The 20,948-nt window shown below is 40.2% G+C and overlaps 1 protein-coding gene across 15 annotated transcripts in view; it reads left to right on the forward strand.

Moving 5' to 3' along the window:
- Positions 1 to 20,948, forward strand: part of HERC3 (HECT and RLD domain containing E3 ubiquitin protein ligase 3) — a 123,157-nt gene that overhangs the window by 9,478 nt on the left and 92,731 nt on the right. For 12 of the 15 annotated variants that reach the window (XR_012434959.1, XM_015450643.3, XM_074040124.1 and 9 more), the window contains one exon: positions 3,190 to 3,444. The exons of the other annotated variants lie outside the window; for them this stretch is intronic. Coding sequence is in view for 11 of the 12 variants with exons in the window: in XM_015450643.3 (XP_015306129.1) it covers positions 3,219 to 3,444 (226 nt within the window). In the remaining variant the exon portion in view is untranslated. The remainder of the gene's footprint in view (positions 1 to 3,189; positions 3,445 to 20,948) is intronic. 15 annotated transcript variants of the gene reach the window in all.

Raw genomic sequence — 20,948 nt, forward strand, 5'->3', positions numbered from 1 at the left:
CTGGGACTACAGGTGTGTGCTACCACACTTGGCTGATTTTATTTATTTTTTGGTAGAGATAAGGTCTCACTGTGTTGCCCAGGCTGGTTTCAAACTCCTGGCTTAAGCTGTCCTCTCACCTTGGCCTCCCAAAGTGTTGGGATCACAGATGTGAGCCCCTGTGCCTGGTCACTATTTTCTTTAATATCCAGATAAAGTGATTCAAGCCCAAGGTGATACTGATTAGAGATTTAGTGTCTTCCTCAAATTTCTAAGAATTTCCAAGGGGAAGAAGAGCATTTAGGTTCTCTTATGGCTCATCCAAAACTCTTGCTTAGTTGTCTGTCTTCCGGAGGGGTACTGAGGGCTTATTTTCAAGGTTCTTTTTATTCATGCTTGGCAAAATACAGTTATTGTAAGGCTGTTGTGTCTTAACTTTGATAGAAGGTTTGGGATTCTCAAAAGTAGTTACAGAACAGGCAACAACTTCAAACTGAGTGTTAGACACCACTGTTCTCAAAATCCATCTGCTGTTCTCTGCCACAGAGAATCTACTGTTTACTGGCCAGGTTCCAGACTTGCAGCCATATTACAGGCTTCAATCGCTTTCTCTTTTTTTTTTTTTTTTTTTTTTTGCGGTGGAGTTTCACTCTTGTTGCCCAGGCTGGAGTGCAATGGCGCCATCTTGGCTCACTGCAACCTGTCCCTCCTGGGTTCAAGTGATTCTCGTGCTTCAGCCTTCCGAGTAGCTGGGATTATAGGTGCCTGCCACCACGCCCGACTAATTTTTGTATTTTTAGTAAAGATGGGATTTCACCATGTTGGTCAGGCTGATCTCGAACTCCTGACCTCAGGTGATCCATCTGCCTTGGCCTCCCAAAGTGTTGGGATTACAGGCGTGAGCCACCATGACTAGCCAATCGCACCCTGTTAATTTAATATCTTAAATAGGAGCAGCTACTATTTTATAAGGCATGCTTGGGATTTCCCCCATCTCCTTTCGTCTCTAAATCTTGGACCTTTCTTTCAAAACCAGAGAGGTGCATGAAGTATTTTCCTAAACAGAAGATCCATCCACTTAAGATTTCCAACTTTACCAGTAGTCAGAACTTTTGAAGTTACAATATTTCATTTCTGATCAAAGCATTAGATAAAACTTCCCCTCTTATGTCTTTGTAAGCAAAAATAAAATATTGAAATAATTGATACCTCTCCCATATTAAACTTTAGGGGTTGTTCCCTCCTCCTTTCTGTTGTAGAAAAAATACTTTTGTGGCTATTATGTAGGTAATGACAATTCTCACAATTAAACTCAAGAAAGCCTTATCGGCTGATGTGGACCCGCAGAGGCAGTAGGCATGTAGCAAGAGAAAGGAGGTTTAAAGACAATTAAAAAATCTTTGTTGAGATATAATTCACATACCATAAAATTTGCTTTTTTTTTTTTTTTTTTTTTGAGACGGAATTTTGCTCTTGTTGCCCAGGCTGGAGTGCAATGGCACGACCTCAGCTCACTGCAACTTCTGCCTCCTGGGTTCAAGCAATTCTCCTGCCTCAGCCTCCTGAGTAGCTGGAATTACAGGCATGTGCCACCATGCCTGGCTGATTTTGTATTTTTAGTAGGAACAGGGTCTCTCCATGTTGGTCAGGCTGGTCTGGAACTCCCGACCTAAGGTCATCCGCCCGTCTTGGCCTCCCAAAGTGCTGGGATTACAGGCATGAGCCACCACGCCTGGTCTAAAATTTACCTATTTAAAGTATAACATTTAGGGGTTTTTAGTATATTTACCATGCTTTAAAACCATCACCACAACCTAAATTTAGAACATTTTGCCACGTTCCAAAAGGACAGGTACAGTCACTCTCAATTCTCCTCTTTCCCTCCAGTCCTAGTCTATTTTCTAGTCTATTTTCTATTGCCTGTTCTATACATTTCATGTAAACAGAATCATATAATTTGTGGACTTTTGTGACTTGCTTCTTTTTCTTAGCATAATATATTCACTTTTCATCCATATTGCAGCCAAATAATATCCCATTGTATAGATATACCATGTTTTATTTAACCATTCATCAGTTGATGAACATTTTGGTTATTTCCTTTTGATACTGTGTATAATGCTGTTGTGGACATTCCTTTATAAGTTTTTGTGTGGACGTAGTCTTGCAGTTCTCTTGGGTTTATAACTAGGATGAAATTGCTGGATCATATGGTATCTTTATGTTTATTCTTTTCAGGAACTGCCAGACATTTTTACAAGCCAGTGTAGGGTGGTTCTAACAGCCCCACATTTTTGCCAACACTTGTTGTTACCTGGCCATCCTTGTGGTGTGAATTGGTAGCGAGAGATGAGATTTTTTGTTTGTTTGTATGAAAGGGAAACATTAATTGTTAAAAGGTAATGAAACTTTAGGCTAGTGTCAGTAATCAGGCAAAAGTTGATTACCTGCTAAATAGAAGAGGTCTGTGTTATACTGTGGTCTCTGTTGAAGGAGATTAAAATCTTTTTTGGGGAGTTAAGTTATAAAGATATAAAGAGAAAGCTACCAGTTAGGCAGTATAGTAGACATGTCAGAGGGATGCAGGCTGACTGTCACTGTAACAATCCCAGAGTCTCTTAGGTAGGAAGTGAGGCTTGACTCAGATCTGGAACCAAGGGTAAAAGGGAATGGCAGAGAAGATAACATTTTTTTTTTTTTCCATTTTTCATCTTCACTTCAAGTGGTGAAATCCTACTAACCAATCTAATATTAGGGTATGTAAAGGAGTTAATTGGTTCAAAATTTTTTAAAACATTAAAATAAGCAGAAAATTCAAAGAAATGATGCATTGAGAAAGGATAAGGTGAAGTCTTGAGAGTGTTTTCAAAACTGTTACTAACTTAATGGTTTGCCAAGATTGTTTCAGCTCATCTCCTGTACTCAGGATTCTTTAGCAGTGATCTGAAAACCATATTCTGTCTGTTCACTCGTTCATTTAAACAAACACAATTTATTTAAACTGTTTTTTAAACTCTTATTAAAATACAAAGTAGCATCATTTTAACATAACTGCTTTCAACAGTATTAATATGTTTTATTTTGAGATGTAAGATATCTGAAGAATATTAAGGGGAGGGTTATTTTTGAAATTGGTTACATTCATTACTTGATTTTCTATGACCTATTTCTTTTTAATTAAAAATAATTTTTTTTTTAACTCTCTCCTAGGCTACATGATTCCTTGAAAGATAAGAACAATGTTATGTTGGGGATATTGGTCTCTGGGCCAACCTGGTATCAGCACCAACCTGCAGGGAATTGTGGCTGAGCCCCAGGTGTGTGGGTTCATATCTGACAGAAGTGTCAAGGAGGTGGCCTGTGGGGGAAACCACTCTGTGTTCCTGCTGGAAGATGGGGAAGTTTACACATGTGGTTTGAACACCAAGGGGCAGCTGGGCCATGAGAGGGAAGGAAACAAGCCAGGTGAGTGCACCTTGTCTGTCTTGATTATTGGTGAGAATGGAAAGTTGGAGGACACAATGGCAGAGGGCCTGGTTGGACCTTTCTCCACCAAGTGTTAGGTTTCAGGGAAGCTCTTTTGAACGGTGCAGGGATTCCCTCCTGTTTGGAACCCTTGTGTCTAATTCAAGCCTTTGGATGGAAAAACAGGCTTTTCTTTTTTTTTTTTTTTTTTTTGAGATAGGGTCTTGCTCTGTCACCTAGGGTTGAGTGCAGTGGCCAGATCTTGGTTCACTGCAACCTCCACCTCCCAGGTTCAGGTGATTTTCATGCCTCAGCCACCTGACTAGCAGGGATTACAGGCATGCGCCACCACAAGACTTTTTATTTTTCATCTTATTAGAGAACTTATGTAATGTCAGTTACCCGAGGAGGGGAGGATGACTAGTTAGTTCAGGGTTAGAATAAAATAGATTTTGCCCATTGTATTAGTTGGTTTTCACACGCTGATAAGACAAACCCAAGACTGGGCAGTTTACAAAAGAAAGAGGTTTATTGGATTTACAGTTCCATGTGGCTGGGGAGGCCTCACAATCATGGCAGAAGGTGAAAGGCACATTTCACATGGCAGCAGACAAGAGAAGAGAGCTTGTGCTGGGAGACTCCCATTTTTAAAACCATCGGATCTCATGAGACTCATTCACTATCATGAGAACAGCACAGGAAAGACCTGCCCCCATGATTCACTTACCTCCCACTGGGTCCTTCCTGTAACACATGGGAATTCAAGATGAGATTTGGCTGGGGACACAGCCAAACCATGTCCCCCAGTAATTTAATGCTGAGAATTATGGCAGTTTTTGATCAGGTAATCCTCACACAATCACTATCAGAAGCTTTACTTCCTGATTACCTATATTCATTCCTTTGTTTCTGCAACATGCTTTTATTATATGTTTTGTGCTAAGCAATGTGATTGGTGTTATGAGTGGAGGGATGAATGAGATATAGTGATGATGTGGCTGCAGTGATCCCCATGGCAAATGCTGTCATGCAAGTCTGTATTATGTAAGTTGAAGAATACACCAGAGGTGTAGGGAAGGGGAAATTGGTTCTGCCTTTGGGCGTTGAGTAGAACTTTGTTGTGTGTGTGTGTGTGCATGAATGTGCACTTGGGTGTATGAATGAATGTGGCAGCATCACTCAGGTTATTGCACACCTGATACCCAGTGATGTGGATATAAAGGTGCAATACTTGTTCAGGGCATGTTGAGTAGTGTGGTGAGACTGGTAAGAGCGGGTAATAGAAGAGGATAAGCTGGAAAGGTAGGGGGCTAATTCGTTTCCTTAAATTTCAGTGCTTTTAATTGATTTGTAACAAGTGCTGCACATATTTTAAGTTTGTTGATTTTATTTTTTTCCTCCTATTTTTACATTTTTTTTGAGACAGAATCAGGCTGGAGTGCAGTGGTACCATCTTGAGTCATTGCAACCTCCGCCTCCTGGGCTGCAGATATCCTCCCATTCTTAGTCTCCTGATTAGCTAGAACTACAGGCATGTGCCAACACACCTGCTAATTTTTAAATTTTTGTTTTAGTAGAGATGGAGTTTTGCCATGTTGTCCAGGCTGGTCTCAAACTCTTGAGCTCAAGCAATCTGCCTGCCTTGGCCTCCCAAAGTGCTGGGATTACAGGTGTGAGCCACCATTCCTGGCCCTATTTTTACTTTTAAAGAATCTAAGTATGACTTTCAGTATATGTGTATCATGGATTTATAAGATCCTCTTAGTAGTGATGATGTGTAAATGAGTCTTCTTTTGGTGAGAAATTTTAAGATAGGGTCTTAAATTGTGACCACATATTTGTCACACTAGCATAGGTGTTTGCTCCTTTTTCTGTTACCTGCTGTCCTTTTCATTCAATACAGATCATTCCAGACACTGAAGCTTCATTAAAGAATAACTTGCAGTTTTTTCGAGATGATTTTACCCTTTTATTTGGCATCAATATGAATTGAATTTTTTCTGTGACACTGTCTTCCTCTTCTCTCACATGTATTATTCCCTTCTATAGTAAGTGACAGTGTTCCATAGTTTCCCTGCCCAAATGTCAGTGTAAATTTATAATCGTTAATTTTTATGTTGCCCATTGGAAAGAGGGCTGTGGGGCTTAGGCACAATTGTGAAGGATGTGGAGTGTGGTTGATGGGCTTCCACTTCCTCATTCTTTGCCACCAGGTTCCTTCAGGAAGCCTGCTATGAGACATGCACCAGGCCTGCTCATCTGGGGGCAATGCCCCATGTTGTAGCCAGGGGTTTCTTAATCTGTGGACCCTGAAATCTTGGGATTTCAAGGAAGGGGTTTGTAGAGTCATCTACAGACGAACACCCATCCATGTACAGTGCACTCAATACTATAGGTTTTCAAATGATTCTGTTGTTTACTAAAACGAAAATTCAGTTGAAAATGCCGCTAATTCAGAAATTAGTAAATCCTATTTATTACGTATTTTACCAATTAATAGAATACAAAGGTATCATATACAAATACCATGGAGGGGGCAGGAAGAAGCTTGACTTTTACAAATGGTCTTCATACTGGCACAGATTAAAAACCAAGTCTTCTTTCTTTTCCTCCTGTTAAAACTCACTGGTATCTCACATTAAGGTCCTAAATGTGTCCTCTGTTTCCCTAGGCTAGAGCCAGCATCTAACAAGTAATGCATTCAGAGGGATTAATGGCAGGTCACGGCCCAACAGTATGCTCTTTCCTATGGGAGTGTCTACATTCAGCCAGGGTTTAGGAACTTCACTCCAGTGATCTTTGAAGGACTTGTACCACCCTAGCCAGCCTTTGAAGGGAGTATTTTGGGAACTGGGAAGAGATCTTTCTAGTCCTCCCATAGAGACAGCAAGATTATGGTGAAGTTTGAAATCAGATAAAACTAATGGAGGCATTACATCTGTAATCTAAAATGGGGATTATAGTCTGGGCATGGTGGCACACACCTGTAATCCCATCACTTTAGGAGGCCAAGGCCAGAGGATTGCTTGCCAAGGAGTTGGGGACCAGTCTAGGCAATGTAGAGATAGGAAAAAAAAAAAAAATTAACTGGGCATGGTGGTGTGTATCTGTTGTTCCTGCTACTTGGGAGGTTGAGGTTGGAAGGTTGCTTGAGCCCTGGAGACTGAAACTGCGGTGAGCTGTGATTGCATAATTGCACTCCAGCCTGGGCAACAGAGCAAGACTCTGTCTCAAAATAAAACAAAAAGCAACAATAACAAAAAACCCCAAAATAAATAAATAAGTAAAAATGGGGATTAAAATATTCTTTCATAGGTAGAGTAATCTGTGTAAATATTGAATGCAGTGTCTGGCAGTTTTATGTCATGCCTCAGAAATTATGCTACCGTGCAGTTTTACCATCCTGTGTAAAGGCTGATACTGTCTCTGGAGGTACAGGGAAAGAAGCCTAAGCTGGGAGTTTGAGAACTGGGATCTAGTTTTTTTTATCTAACAGGAAATAGTTGTGTGGCCCTGGGCAAGTTTCTTCCTATTTCTGAGTCACAGTTCCCTTTCCTGTAAAAGGAGTAGACTTCCTGTTCTAATCTGATAGTTCTTGATGAAGTGGATTCACATGATAAAAAAGACACAATACAACTGCTAGGAGTGCTACAGACAGAAATATGTTACAGGAAAGAGGTTCTGATCCACACCCCAAGAGAGGGTTCTTGGATCTCTCAAGAAAGACTTCAGGGCGAATCCGCAGTGCAAAATGAAAGCAAGTTTATTAAGAAAGTAAAGGAATAAAAGAATGGCTACTCCATAGACAGAGCCCTGAGGGCTGCTGATTGCGCATTTTTATGGTTATTTCTTGATGATATGCTAAACAAGGTGTGGATTATTCATGCTTCCCCTTTTTAGACCATATAGGGTAACTTCCTGATGTTACCATGTAAACTGTCATGCACTGGTGGGAGTGTAGCAATGAGGACAACCAGAGCTCACTCTTGTGGCCATTTTGGTTTTAGTGGGGTTTTTGGCTGGCTCCTCTACTGTAACCTGTTTTGTCAGGAGGTCTTTATGACCTGTATTTTTTGCTGACCTCCGATCTCGTCCTGTGACTTGGAATGCCTTACCTGGGCCAGATGCAGTGGCTCACGCCTGTAATCCCCACACTTTGGGAGGCCAAGCTGGGTGGATCACGAGGTCAGGAGTCCGAGACCAGCCTGACCAACATGGTGAAACCCATCTCTACTGAAAATACAAAAATTAGCTGGGCATAGTGGCGCGTGCCTGTAATCCCAGTTACTCAGGAGGCTGAGGGAGGAGAATCGCTTGAACCTGGGAGGCAGAGGTTGCAGTGAGCTGAGGTCACACCACTGTACTCCATCCTGGGGGACAGAGCGAAATTCCATCTCAAAAAAAAAAAAAAAAAAAGAATGCCTCACCCATCTGAGAATACAGCCTAGTAGGTTTCAGCCTCGTTTTACCCAGCTCCTGTTTAAGATGGAGTTGCTCTGGTTCATATGCCCCTGACAGTAGTCGGTGATGGCCGCCCTCTTTCCACCCTCTTTATCTGTCTTCTCTGTGGCTTGGTCTTCTATCAGGCAGCCTCACTGCAGTCAGGTGCTCAGATATGCCTCACTGCACACCTTGGTCTTGGGTGAGAGGGTTCACCCTGGGGTAGCAGGTGGGAAAGGAAGCAAAAACCTCACAGAACAGTGATAGCAAAGATCTGTAGAAGGCATCATAATGAATACATCTGAGTGCAACCAGACATTTCTCCAGCACAGCCTCCTGATGCAGCTCCAGGGAGCTAATGGTAGGTGTTGCTGGGCTTCTGGATGTGAGTGAGCTCTGGCAAAGCAGCTGCTCTGCGTCTGTCTGCATACTGGGTCAGTTGGCCCTCAGTCATCCTGCAGACGCCCTCCCCAGCAGGGCTGAGTGACTGCAAGAAACCCAAGCTAGAGGTGTGCCAAGAAGGCTTTGGGATTCAGCCTCAGAATCCAGCCTATGCTTGTGATCTAAATTTGGAATAAGGCAGACTCTAGTGTAAATTACAAGAGATTCCAGAAATTTCTGTTGTTGGTTAAGCTTGTCTGTTAATTATAAACTCCATAGCAGCTTGGAATAGTGCCTCTTTGAATGGAAAGATTATGTGGGTGGGTGCCTCCCTCTCTTCATTTAACTTTTTCATTGGTAGGTGTGTTCTAAATACGGATAAGATTTGGGTTGGTTTTTAATGAGTGGGAAGAAGAGAATGAACTTGTTTTCTGTGTTTGCTTATTGAAAACCGTGACCTGGAGAGCTGCTAGACATGGAAGGGAAGTCTGTGGCAGGCTTACTTTGTTAGAGGTATCTGTTGGTCTTGGCCCACAGGAATGCTACCGCCAAGCAGCTTCTGTGGTTTTTGGGGAGGGAGCATGATGGAAGGCCCCTTCCTTAAAAGATAATTTTTTGGGGGGGCTCTGGGCAGATCTTTGACTTCATCTTGGCCCAGATCAAGTTGCCCAGATCAGTTGACTTTGAAATATGAAGGATTTTAAAAAGTGAGTGTATGACTCTTCCCTCTAAGGCTTTGAACGTGTCAAGAAGTGAGTTGAAGGAGTTAATTCCATGGTGGCCTACCTCCCAGGGGCTTACAGAGTTTGGAACCCAAGTGGCAAACTTAAGTTTCTTTTTCTTGCTTTGCAGTACTGACTGTGAATGGAGTAATGCCAGTCCATCAACACTTACTCTGCTGATTGGACTTGTTAATATTTCTAGTCCTAGCAGGGCGTCCACCAGCATGGATGTGGTCATCTAGCACTAGTCTGGAGGAGGATTTATTTTATTGCCTTGAAACTTTGTTCCCTGTTAAAATGCAGACAACCCTGGGAGCCACATATTCTGACCTTGCCGAGGGGAAGGAAAGTTGAAAGAAGGTAGTGGTGTAGGAGATGCACCTGGACAAGTCTTCTAGTGCATGCCTTGATTGTGTCCTGCTAGTCATCGTATGCCATATTATACACTCTGTCTCTAAGTGGTTCAGCTGCAAGGCACATCAGTTCATTTTTTTTTTTGATGCATTCTGTAGATATGCCAGAGCAGTGATATAAAGCACTTCTCAGTGATTCTAAGGGTTTGGAGATCCTTTTTTTCCTTCTTGAGAATATGTAACAGTTAACTATTGCTGTTGCTGACCCTGAGACTACTGTGGTTTATTTGTACTCTAATTTCTCTACTTCTCACATTAGTAATACCCTTATGTGACCAACTGTGTGTGTGTGTGTATGTGGTAAGAAGGAGGCATTTCAAAGACACATCAAATTCTGAAACTCCTGGTTATTCAGGCTCCAGATATTTTCCCAGTGTGTCAGGCAGCACACAGCGTTCTAGCTTAGGTGTGTCCATGACTCATTTGTGATTTGGCCAAGGGCAAAGAGGCCTGTGATTCTCAGAAGCATTTTTCAGATGCAGTTTATTAAGCCCCATCTAAACTCAATGTCCAACTTTAAAAAAAAGTATTGGATTATAAGTCTTTTGCACATTCCTCTCTCACATGACTTTTCTCTCCTTCATTCTCACCTTTATTCTGACATATAACTCATCCCTCCCCCACAAAGCAGGCAGAATTTTTGTGATTGGAGGCATCATAGGGTTATTACTAATTTCCTTACGGTTTTTGTCCATGAATTTATTTATAATTTTCTAAGACAAAGTTACAGAGCTGGCATTTTAGGAAGTCTTGTGTGCCTTCCCCCACTTTTTTTTTTTTTTTGAATAAAGCAAGCAAACAAAACATGAGCTTTTTTTTCCCTGAATGTTATTTTTTACAAATAAAGTGACTAAGTGGACATTAAATCTTGAGCTCTTTTATTAAACTAGAGACTGGTTGTCCATAGAAAAAAATTCAATAAATACCTTAATTTACCATGCCTCTGATACTCCTACCCAGCCACATTGTAAACAGTACTCTTCAGCTAAATGAATGGTTCCCCTTTCCTTACACATACTCTGATTTCTAATATTGGGATTTTAGGGTAAGCTAATCTCTGTGTTATTAGGGATATCTGAACTTACATAAGTGTCTTCTAATCTCTTTCCCTATCTTGAATAGACAAGAACCGTGGTAGGGGCAGTTATTTAGTGTAATCTAATTTGACTCTGCTAAATTGTACAATTCTCTGTAGACATACCAGGAAATCTTATTTATAAGCCCAAGGGTAACAATTTATAAGCCCAAGGGTAACAATTTATAAGCAAGCTCTAACATTTCTGTGCACCTCTATTTGATTCATCTCTATGATTGGTTCCTTTTACTTCCTCCTGAGTTGGTTTCCCTCTTGCAGGTAATTTAATCCAATTCACATTCGCATTTTGTATTCAGTCTAAGCATTTCCATAATGCCTGTCACCATATGTAACAGCTCTCCTGCTGTTTGATAAATGAGGTTTATAAAGCAGAAAGTCCAAAATCTTCAATTCCCAAACTGTGGTTGCTTCTAACCGTGGTAGAAGTAAGGCTTTCAACCAACTTCTCAGGTTGCTCTCGGGCATCTGAAGGGCGCAATAACTCTGTCATGTTAATCAGCTCTTGCTGAAAAGCAAACCAGCTGAACTGAAAGGAAGTGGAAGGGACCCTGTAATGACTTCCTGTTATTGAAGTGCATGTTTCTATGGGCATAACCGATATAAAAGGCAGAATGTGCCATAGGAAGTGTTCAGATCTCAACATTGCCCTTGTTAGGGCCCCATCTATTCCTTATTAGGAATGGCAGGTGGTTCAGGAGGCTGTGCACCCCTTTCTGATTTTGGTGATAATGTTTATAATCAAAACTAGTAGGAAGTCTTGCCTCTGATAGCTGGGTAGATGACTTTCTAGTTCAAAGGTCTGAGGATCAGGAGAAACTGTCATTTAATAATTTTATTCTGGGATAATCGGAGTTTTTTTTTTCTATCTGTGATACTCAGCCTACATTCTATAAAGCTACTTGAGTGTTTTAGAAAATGTATACTTATTAATGAGCATACTCATTAGTGTGAGGTATCTGTGACTTTTAAAAACCTGCAGTATTACTTTTAAGTAAGTAACAAAATGGTTTGCTTCATGAAACAAGAATCTTAATTTGTTAATTATAAAAGTGGTTAACGATACGTATATAAGCTCTCTTTATCTCTGATGTGCTTAGCATTTTTAAGCTGATTAATCCTCATGATAGCCCTGTAAAGTAGGTCAGTATTATTATCCAAGGTATATGTAAAGGAGAAAAGAAAAGGGAGTTGAGTTTGAGTCTTGCTTGAGTACTGACAGTTTGGGTTTAATAATCCTAGAATTTTGTTCACAGACATTTTTGTAACCTCAGGCTGATTGAGAATGGCTGATAAGATTTTATTGTCAAACTTGTTTACATTTAATTTCCACTCAGTACTTTTATTAAAGAAACAAAAATTATATAAACGTACCCACCCAGAAGCTTGTATTCCTTAATTTACTGTTGAAATACGAATATGATCAAGGTACTTTGGTAAAAGGTACTAAGAAACAACTCCCTTTTTATCTTGAAAATCATTAGACTACTATTTGTCAGCTGCCTTTTTAAGCTCTTTTGAGCACCAAATAAAAAGCACACATGATAATTCATATTTCAGGTTGATGTATTTTGTCTTGCTATTTGCCTCTTGTTCTTTATTTTTTTATTTTCTTGAATTATTTACTTCTTATTCAGTCACTGATTCAGCAGATATTTACTGAGTGACTAAACTTCTAGATTCCTCATTTGTTTCAGATACTCTTAGAACACAACAAATTAATGCAGATCCCACCCTTTGGGCATTTGTAGACTAGGTGAGAATATAAGATATACCCAAAAAGGTTATATCATGCAGTTCAGCAGGTGTCAAGCAGGTGATACACGTCCTATGTGTGTCAAAATAAGTGTTGTCCTGCAGTGAAGAGATAGATCACCAACAGTACTGAATTCTGAATTCTTTTTTTTTTTTTTTTTTTTTTTTTTTGAGACGGAGTCTCGCTCTGTCGTCCAGGCTGGAGTGCAGTGGCCGGATCTCAGCTCACTGCAAGCTCTGCCTCCCGGGTTCACGCCATTCTCCTGCCTCAGCGTCCCGAGTAGCTGGGACTACAGGCGCCCGCCACCACGCCCGGCTAGTTTTTTGTATTTTTTAGTAGAGACGGGGTTTCACCATGTTAGCCAGGATGGTCTCGATCTCCCGACCTTGTGATCCGCCCGTCTCGGCCTCCCAAAGTGCTGGGATTACAGGCTTGAGCCACCGCGCCCGGCCCTGAATTCTGAATTCTAACAAATGTCATATTCTATACCTACACACATTATAAGGTTCACATTTATCTTAAGTTTGTGAGCTTGTTGGAGGAGTGAATTGTAACATTTTGGAGAAGGGGCAGCTTTGGAGATGGTTTCAGGGTTCTAGGGATGTTCAGCGATTTTTAGTAAATCCACCCTTTAATTCTGAATTTTTGTGTTACAATAGCAATTTTTTAGTTTGGCAGTTTTGATGATTTCATCTAGCTTGGTAATCTATGATCTTTATAGATCTAGGGTAGGTAGAATGTTGTAGTTTATCAGCCTGAATGGGGTATATCTGGTCAGCCGATATTTTATATCTCTTCAAGGGCTACTGGAATTCTTTGTAAGTCTTTTTGAGTGAATGCCATTTGATAGCATGTAATGTTGAAATCTTTGATAACCCTCTCACAGATATATGGTCTCATTTCCTTGCAGACTTGCAGTCATTTTTTTACTCATTATTAAAATGTGCATTGAAATTTCTATTATAATTTTTAATTGACTTAGAACAACTGAAATCATGATTGTGAATAATTTTAATTTAGAGTGTTAGCTAATCATGGAGGCAGTATAATGAATAAGAGCGTGGACTAGCTGTGTGACTTAGAGAAAGTTGCTTAAACTCTACATGTCTCAGTTTCCTTAGTTGTAAATGTGGATAATAATATCTACCTATTAGGGTTGTGAAGATTTAATGCATTGCATATCAGAAACTTGGAAGAATGCTTGGCTTATAGTAAACACTCAGGACTAGCTATTATCATTTATTTTTATTTTTAATTTGAAAAAATAATTGCTTATCTCTATTTCATTCCAATTTTAGTGTATATGCTGCCGAAGCAGGCACTAGCTATTATCATTATTTGTAGTAGCAGTAGTAGTTATGTGTGTTAACACTTTTCATTGCAATTGTTTTGATCCTGCTATTCCAGCATATTAACAAATTAATAAATTCATTACAAATACATACAGTTTATAGATGTATACAAACATATACATCTATACATCTGTAAATTGTGTTGATCACTTTTATAGATTCCCTTAATACTACAGGATCTGATGAATGATATGGACATTCAGCTGAGGCAGATGTTATAAGTTAGGGTTGTTAAGGGAAAGTTTTATATTATGTTCATTTTTATTTTAAGTTTTAAAGGATAAGTCTATTTTCTTTATTTTCAATTTTTGCAGTTCTTTATTGTTCCCATGAAAAGTACCTTCATATGTTGGGTACACTGTAAAACTGATTATATACATATGGACATGCATACGTGCATCTTCTCTCTATGCAGTTGTTACCGTTACTTCCAGCATTCTCATCCAAAATGGCAAGGATAAGGAAATCAAATTAGGTCGCTGTGGACACTGTGGTACAACAGGGACTACTTTGTGGTGCTCCTGAAAGTCTTGTAGTGGTTTAGCAACAGTTAGCTGGGTAGTATAATCTTGCCATAGGCTTAGTAAATAGAGTACAATCCACTGGCTCCTAGCCCAGCTGAAATCTTTGGGCAGTTACTTCAGACTTCCAGTTAGCTGTGATGGGAGTGAATCTTTGGACAGAGATAGAAATGGCCTGAAAGAATGCAAGTGCTTTTCCCTTCTGCATCCCTCAGTTGCCTAAGAAGAGATCATTCTGGAGTCTAAACCTACATCATGATCTCTGTTTTTTTTTTTTTTAGTGGTACTGTATCAGTCCCTATGCTTTCAGTTTCAAGTAACAACAGAGTGCTAAGCTGTGTCATGAACAATGAGTAAAATTTATCATCTCACATGAGAAGAGGTATTTCTAGGATAGGCTAAGTCATTAGCACAGTTGCCCCGTGTATTTCCCATCTTTCTGTTCTGGAGTGGAATTTTGTAGTGATGTAGAGACTTATTCTTCCTGCCAAATCTCTGGCCCACTGGTGTGGGTGTAAGATTTTTCCGGGCCTCATTTAAAGCCTGCATATATTCCCCAAGTGCTTTACCAGCCAAGGTCAGCCTTGACACTATGCCATGTTTTTTTGGGTGCCAGAATTGGCCTGTTATGTTGAAAGTGTTATTTTCTCTCATATTTTTCTCCTTTAATACTCTTCACTATTGAAATGCCTATAGGCCCAGCATCCCAGGAGTTTGAGGCCAGCCTGTGCAATGTAGTGAGACCCTGTCTCCAAAAAAAAAAAATTGAGGACTTTCCCTGAGGACAAGTCACAACAGCATCTCAGCCTGTTGACTCTTTTTGGGAGTTGTTCATATTGCTAGAAAGAGGGTTATAAGGCTCTATCTCATTTTCTTCTTTTCAAAGTCATACTAATAAGAGCTTGCAGAGAGCCCTTAACAACAACAAAAACAAACAAACAACAAAAAACAAAAAAGCCCCCAACATTTTCCACTTCAAATAGATTTGTGATTAATCGGTTTATCACATTAAAGGAGTCTTTCATTTATTGGTTTGGAATTGATCTCATGCTATATGAACTGTGCTGATCATGATGACATTTAATAGATTGTACTGATTGAGACAGCAAGTTCTATATTCTGCATATACACAGAGGCTGTTTGGGTACAAAGTCAAAATAGGGAGGCCAGGCACGGTGGCTCACGCCTGTAAGCCCAACACTTTGGGAGGGTGAGGTGGGCGGATCACCAGGTCAGGAGATTGAGACCATCCTGGCTAACACGGTGAAACCCTGTCTGTGCTAAAGATATAAAAAATTAGCTGGATGTGGTGGCAGGCACCTGTAATCCAAGCTACTCAGGAGGCTGAGGCAGGAGAGTGAAGTGAACCTGGGAGGCAGAGCTTGCAGTGAGCCAAGGTCGCACCACTTCACTCCAGCCTAGGCGACAGAGTGAGACTCCATCTGAAAAAAAAAAAAAAAGAAAAAAAAAATAGGGAGCACAGCAAAGTGAGGACCATTATGCCCTTAGGCAGCAAGTCCCCTGGTTTCCCTCAAGGAAGTGGAGGCAGCAGGCAGGCAGTGGATGCTGGGTCTCCTCCAGGACCAGCTGGAAGCAAGGATGTTGAGAAAAAGCTGGAGAGAAAGGAATGATAGGAAAATGGAGGTAACAGTTGTGCTGAGCTCACCAGGAAGGACAAGTTACATTCTCCTTTCCCTTCAGATGAGGAAGGAAGGCTGAACTAATTATGGAATGATTTTATTTTCTTTGAGGTGCTATATAACAGGGATACATTAAACCAGGTTAGCCATGAATGAGAAACTGGAAGTTTATTGCAATGTCTTTATGAGTGCAGTCTGTGCTTTATTCATCTTTCTGTTCTTCGTGACTCCCTAAGGGTAGTTTTTAAAGTAGAAAAGCACTGGGGAATGCCTTTAGTATTTGCACTGTAGAGATATTAGTGGTGAATGGGCATATAGTCATTCTGGCTATTAGAGGCTTTCCACTGATCGCAGAGGGTATAGTTCAGATTGACTAGCTGCCTTTCTCCTTCCTTCTTTATGCTTCTAACTTGTCATAAAGCCTGTGCTATTCTTTCATATAGAGTGGACTCATCTTTGGTCAAGGATTTGTAAATAGCTGGTTTTTGTATTTCTGAACTGATAAAATGTGAGTAGGAGTGGGAAGGGGTGGGTCAGTGCCTGGTGAAGAAAGAGGGATCTCTTACCCCAAGTCACTGGACATAGGTTGAGTGGAGGGAAGGTACCAGTACATTCCACCTAAGGTTGGGCAGGACCTCTGTACCCACAGAATTCCTTTTCCTCAGCATTTTGTGAACTCAAGAAAAACGAAACAAAGTCTTGTTTCATCTCCTTACTGCCACCCTTTTGTTAAACCACTTTATGAATTACCATTTAACTGTCTTGATTTAGATATTTTGGGTCAGAAAACAACTAACACTGTTTTTGAGTTTGTTTAGTTTAAATGAACCATCAGCTTTGGCAGGTCACACCTGTTCCAGCCAAACAGAGGTGTCTGGAGACCTTCTTAGACTGACCTTGTGTGTCCAGCCAGAGCTGTAGTGCCTGTGGATGGAATTAACCCATAAAATTGTGTGACAGGAAAGACCGGAGGGAGCCAGAGACATCAGAATTTATTCATCCTTTTCTGTTTTTAGTTTGTTTGCTCTGTGTTCCTTCTTGGGGCTGGTCATCCTGGCGAGGTAGAGCCACAGGCCAAGAAGGAACCATGTCTTGAATTCTTTTCACATTTTCTGTTGTTCTCCTTCCCTTAGAGCATTCTTGACTCTGAATTTTATATGTCACTGCTGTGTGTAATTTGCATATTTATATAAAGTGCTAGGGCACTTTGACTTATTTTTAGTCAGGCTTTTATGCAGAATTTATTTCTGGTCAAGCCTGCATGGCTGCCCAGGTCAGTCAGGCATATGATAACAGGGCATTTCAGTGGGAAATGATGGTTTACTTAATAAATGGTGTTGGTATAAGTGGCTGTTCACCTGGCATACAGAACTAGACTACCTGCCTCTCTCCATATTCTAAAGTAAATTCCAGATGTATGAAAGACATGAATGTAAAAAAAAAACTATAAAAATAATAGGAAAAAAAATTAGAGGAATGTGTTTACAACCATGAGGGTCTCAGTGTGAGACAGGTGGTCCTGAGCCATAAAAGAAATGATTGGCAGGTTTGCATGAAAATTTAAAACTTCCTGTGGCATAAGGCATCCCATAACGAAGCCAAAAGGTGAGTGATAGACTGGGAGAAATAACTGCCACATATTGCCAGACAAAGATTTCCTATTTCTAATATGCTAGAGTGCCTTTAATTTGATAAGAAAAAGATAAGCAATCCTGTAATAAAATGGACATTTTACAAAGGAGTGCTTGCAAATGGCCAATGAATTTATGCAAATATGTTCAGGGAAATGGGAATTAAAATGAGATACCACTTTTTCATCATCCATTTGATTGGCAAGAAATTTTTAAAAGAATAATACCTAGTGATCACTCATGTAGGAAAATGGGTTGTGCTGATTGAGCAGGTGTGAGCTGCTACAATCTTGTTGTAATACAATCAACTGGCTGTTTTTAGTAAAATATAAAATGTTCATACCTTTTGAATGTACAGTTCCATTTTTAGGAAGCTATGCAAATAGAAATGTTAATATATAGCATAAGGAAATGTTTCTAAGTATGCTTATTGCAGCAATGCTGTTAATGGCAAAATAACGGAAACAGCCTACTCATCCTCTAGGGAATAGACTGAATAAATATAACGGGTCACAAGATAAAGTTTTAAGTAGCATCTTTATACTATTGACTCACAAATTATTTTCAGCCTCAACTACTGAATTTCATACTTGGTATTCACTTAAATTCTCCACTTGGATATGTAATTGCTACCTTAAACCTAATATATTCAAAGCCACACTGATTTTTTTCCCTTAAACCTGTTTCTTATCCTGTTTTCTTCATCTCTGTAAATGGCCTTTCCATTCTTCAGGCCAAAAACCTTGGAGTCATTCCTAATTTATCTTGTCTTCTTCTCTCACATTCCACATCCAGTTTTTCAGGAAAGCCCCTATCTACGTAGGGATCTGTCTTGAGAATGTATATTCAGGATCTGATACCTCTTCCTACCCCTTCTCTTGCCTCTCTGGTCCAAGTTACCATCATATCTCGCCTGGATCATTGCAGTAATTTCTAATTGTTGTGCCTGTTTCCTCCCTTAATCCCTCTCTCCACAGAGTAATATTATCCCTCTCCCCCAAATCTTGCTTTCTCAGCTCATCTCTTATGGCTCTTCCTTGGCATACTCTGTTCCTCTGGCTTCATTGATGCCTCCTCAGAGTGTTTGCCCTGCTATTCTGTAACTTGGGAACTATGTGGGACCTGTGTTCCTCTGGTTTCTATATGCCTGAAGCCTTTATTCCTTCAGGTCTCTGCTCACATGGCACAAATTTACTACCCTGTGTTTCCTACCCTTCCCAGCACTGTATCCCCCTTCCTTGCTTTGGGCATTCATCCCTATCTGATATTATTCAGTCAATCACAATCAGTACCTCTCCTACCTCTTTTGTTTGTTTAAGCTCCATGAGAATAAGGGCATTGTTTTGTATCCTTAACACCCAGAACATTGTGTGGCACATAGTGAGTGCAGCTTTTAGCAAGTTCTCTTTTTTTTTTTTGAGTCGGAGTCTCGCTCTGTCACCCAGGCTGGAGTACAGTGGTACAATCTTAGCTCACTGCCACCTTCACCTGCTGGGTTCAAACGATTCTGCTGCCTCAGCCTCCTGAGTATCTGGGATTACAGGTGCCTGCCACCATGCCAGGCTAACTTTGGTACTTTTAGTAGAGACAGGGTTTTGCCATGTTGGCCAGGCTGATCTCAAACTCCTGACCTCAGGTGATCTACCCACTTTGGCCTCCCAAAGTGCTGGGATTACAGGTGTGAGCCACCGTGCCTGGGCCTCAGTAAGTATTTTTTGAATAAATGAATGATTATATTGTGAAACAGAAACTTTCTAATTAGGGAGTATAGAACCCATTTTTTTTTTTTTTTTTTTGTACAAATGAAATCAAGCCCAAACTCTATTTTATAGAATTATTTTCCTTTCCTGTGTCTGGCATGTGGAATTCATTTCTAGACAGGATCACACAGTTTTTGCTGTTAGGCATTTGCTTGATGGCCTGTAATGATCTGCATGTCTTATATGTGTGAAGCTGAGGAGAAAGAAAGGTCACCCCTAGAAATTCTGCCTGTATTACTGCAGCAGGTTTGTCTGATTTGTGAAATTGGTTGGAATTATGCCAGTGGTGCTAGGGACACAAATATGTTGAATATTGACATCCTACAGTGTGTTAGTTCCCTTACCTAAATATGTATAAAGTTTCTTTTATAATCCTAAAACTGTAAGTATTCTGAAATTAGAAGTAATATGACTATATCTGCAGTAGATAATTGTACTTGCATGGCCATGACAGCCTGTGCACTCAAGTTTGGACCCATCCTCCACTCTGAGACATCTTTGTTTTATAATAACAGTTATTGAGATACAATTTGCATACCACATGATTTACCCACTTAACATGTACAATTCAATGGTTTTTAGTATATTCATGGAGTTGTATAATCATCACCACAATCAATTTTAGAACATTTTCATCTCTTCAAAAAGAAACCATCCATACCCATTAGCAGTCACTTACCTTTCCCCTTCAGCACTGGACAACCATTAATCTACTTTCTGTTTCTACAGATTTGCTTATTTTGAACTTTTCATGTAAATGAGATGATACGATATGTGGTCTTCTGTGACTGGCTTCTTTAATTTAGCATTTTCCAGGTCCATCCATGTTGTAGCATGTCTCAGTACTTAATTCTTCTTATTCCCAAATAGTATTCCATTCTATGGATATACCACATTTTGTTTATACTTTTATCAATTGATAGACATTTGGGTGGTTTTAGGTTTTGGGCTATTATAAACAGTGCTGCTGTGAGCCTTTTTACACAATTTTTTGTGTGGATGCATGTTTTCATTTCTCCTAGGTATATACCTAGGAGTGGGATTGTTGTGTTATATGGTAACTCTGTGTTTAGCCTTTGAAGGAACCTTCAGATTATTCTCTAAAGTGATTGCACCATTTTAAATTCTCACAAGAAGTGTGTGAGGGCCTGAGAGATCTTTTTAAAATGCACATCTGTTTGGCCAGGTATGGTAGCTCACGCCTGTAATCCCAGCACTTTGGGAGGCTGAGGTGGGCGGATCACGAGGTCAGGAGTTTGAGACCATCCTGGCCAACGTGGTGAAACCCCGTTTCTACTAAAAATACAAAAATTAGCTGGGTGTGGGGGCGCGCGCCTGTAATCCCAGCTACTCGGGACGCTGAGGCTGGAGAATTGCTTGAACCCGGAATGTAGAGTTTCTAGTAAGCCGAAGTTGTGTCACTGCACTCCAGCCTGGTGACAGAGCGAGACTCCATCTCAAAAAACAAAAACAAAAACGCAGATCTGTTTATAAGAGTGCCTATCTCATAGGGTTATTGTGGGGATTAATTGAGATAAAACGTATAAAGCTGTTAAAACAGTGCCTGACATGTAGAAAGCAGTCAGTAAGTCCTGGCTATTATTCTTATTATTGATATAGTGGGTGCTTTTTGTATAAGCTAGTTTCTTATGTAATGATGAAACTTAACATCGGATTCACCTGGGCAACTTCAGATTTCTGGTCGTCCTGAAGTTTTCTGATGCACATGGCTAGGATGGACTCAAATTAGTCATGTTTGTTCAGAAGAAGTTTCGCAAGGGATTCTGATGCTCAT

Source organism: Macaca fascicularis, chromosome 5 (genome assembly GCF_037993035.2).
Source record: "Macaca fascicularis isolate 582-1 chromosome 5, T2T-MFA8v1.1".
In the NCBI taxonomy this organism is placed as follows: domain Eukaryota; kingdom Metazoa; phylum Chordata; class Mammalia; order Primates; family Cercopithecidae; genus Macaca; species Macaca fascicularis.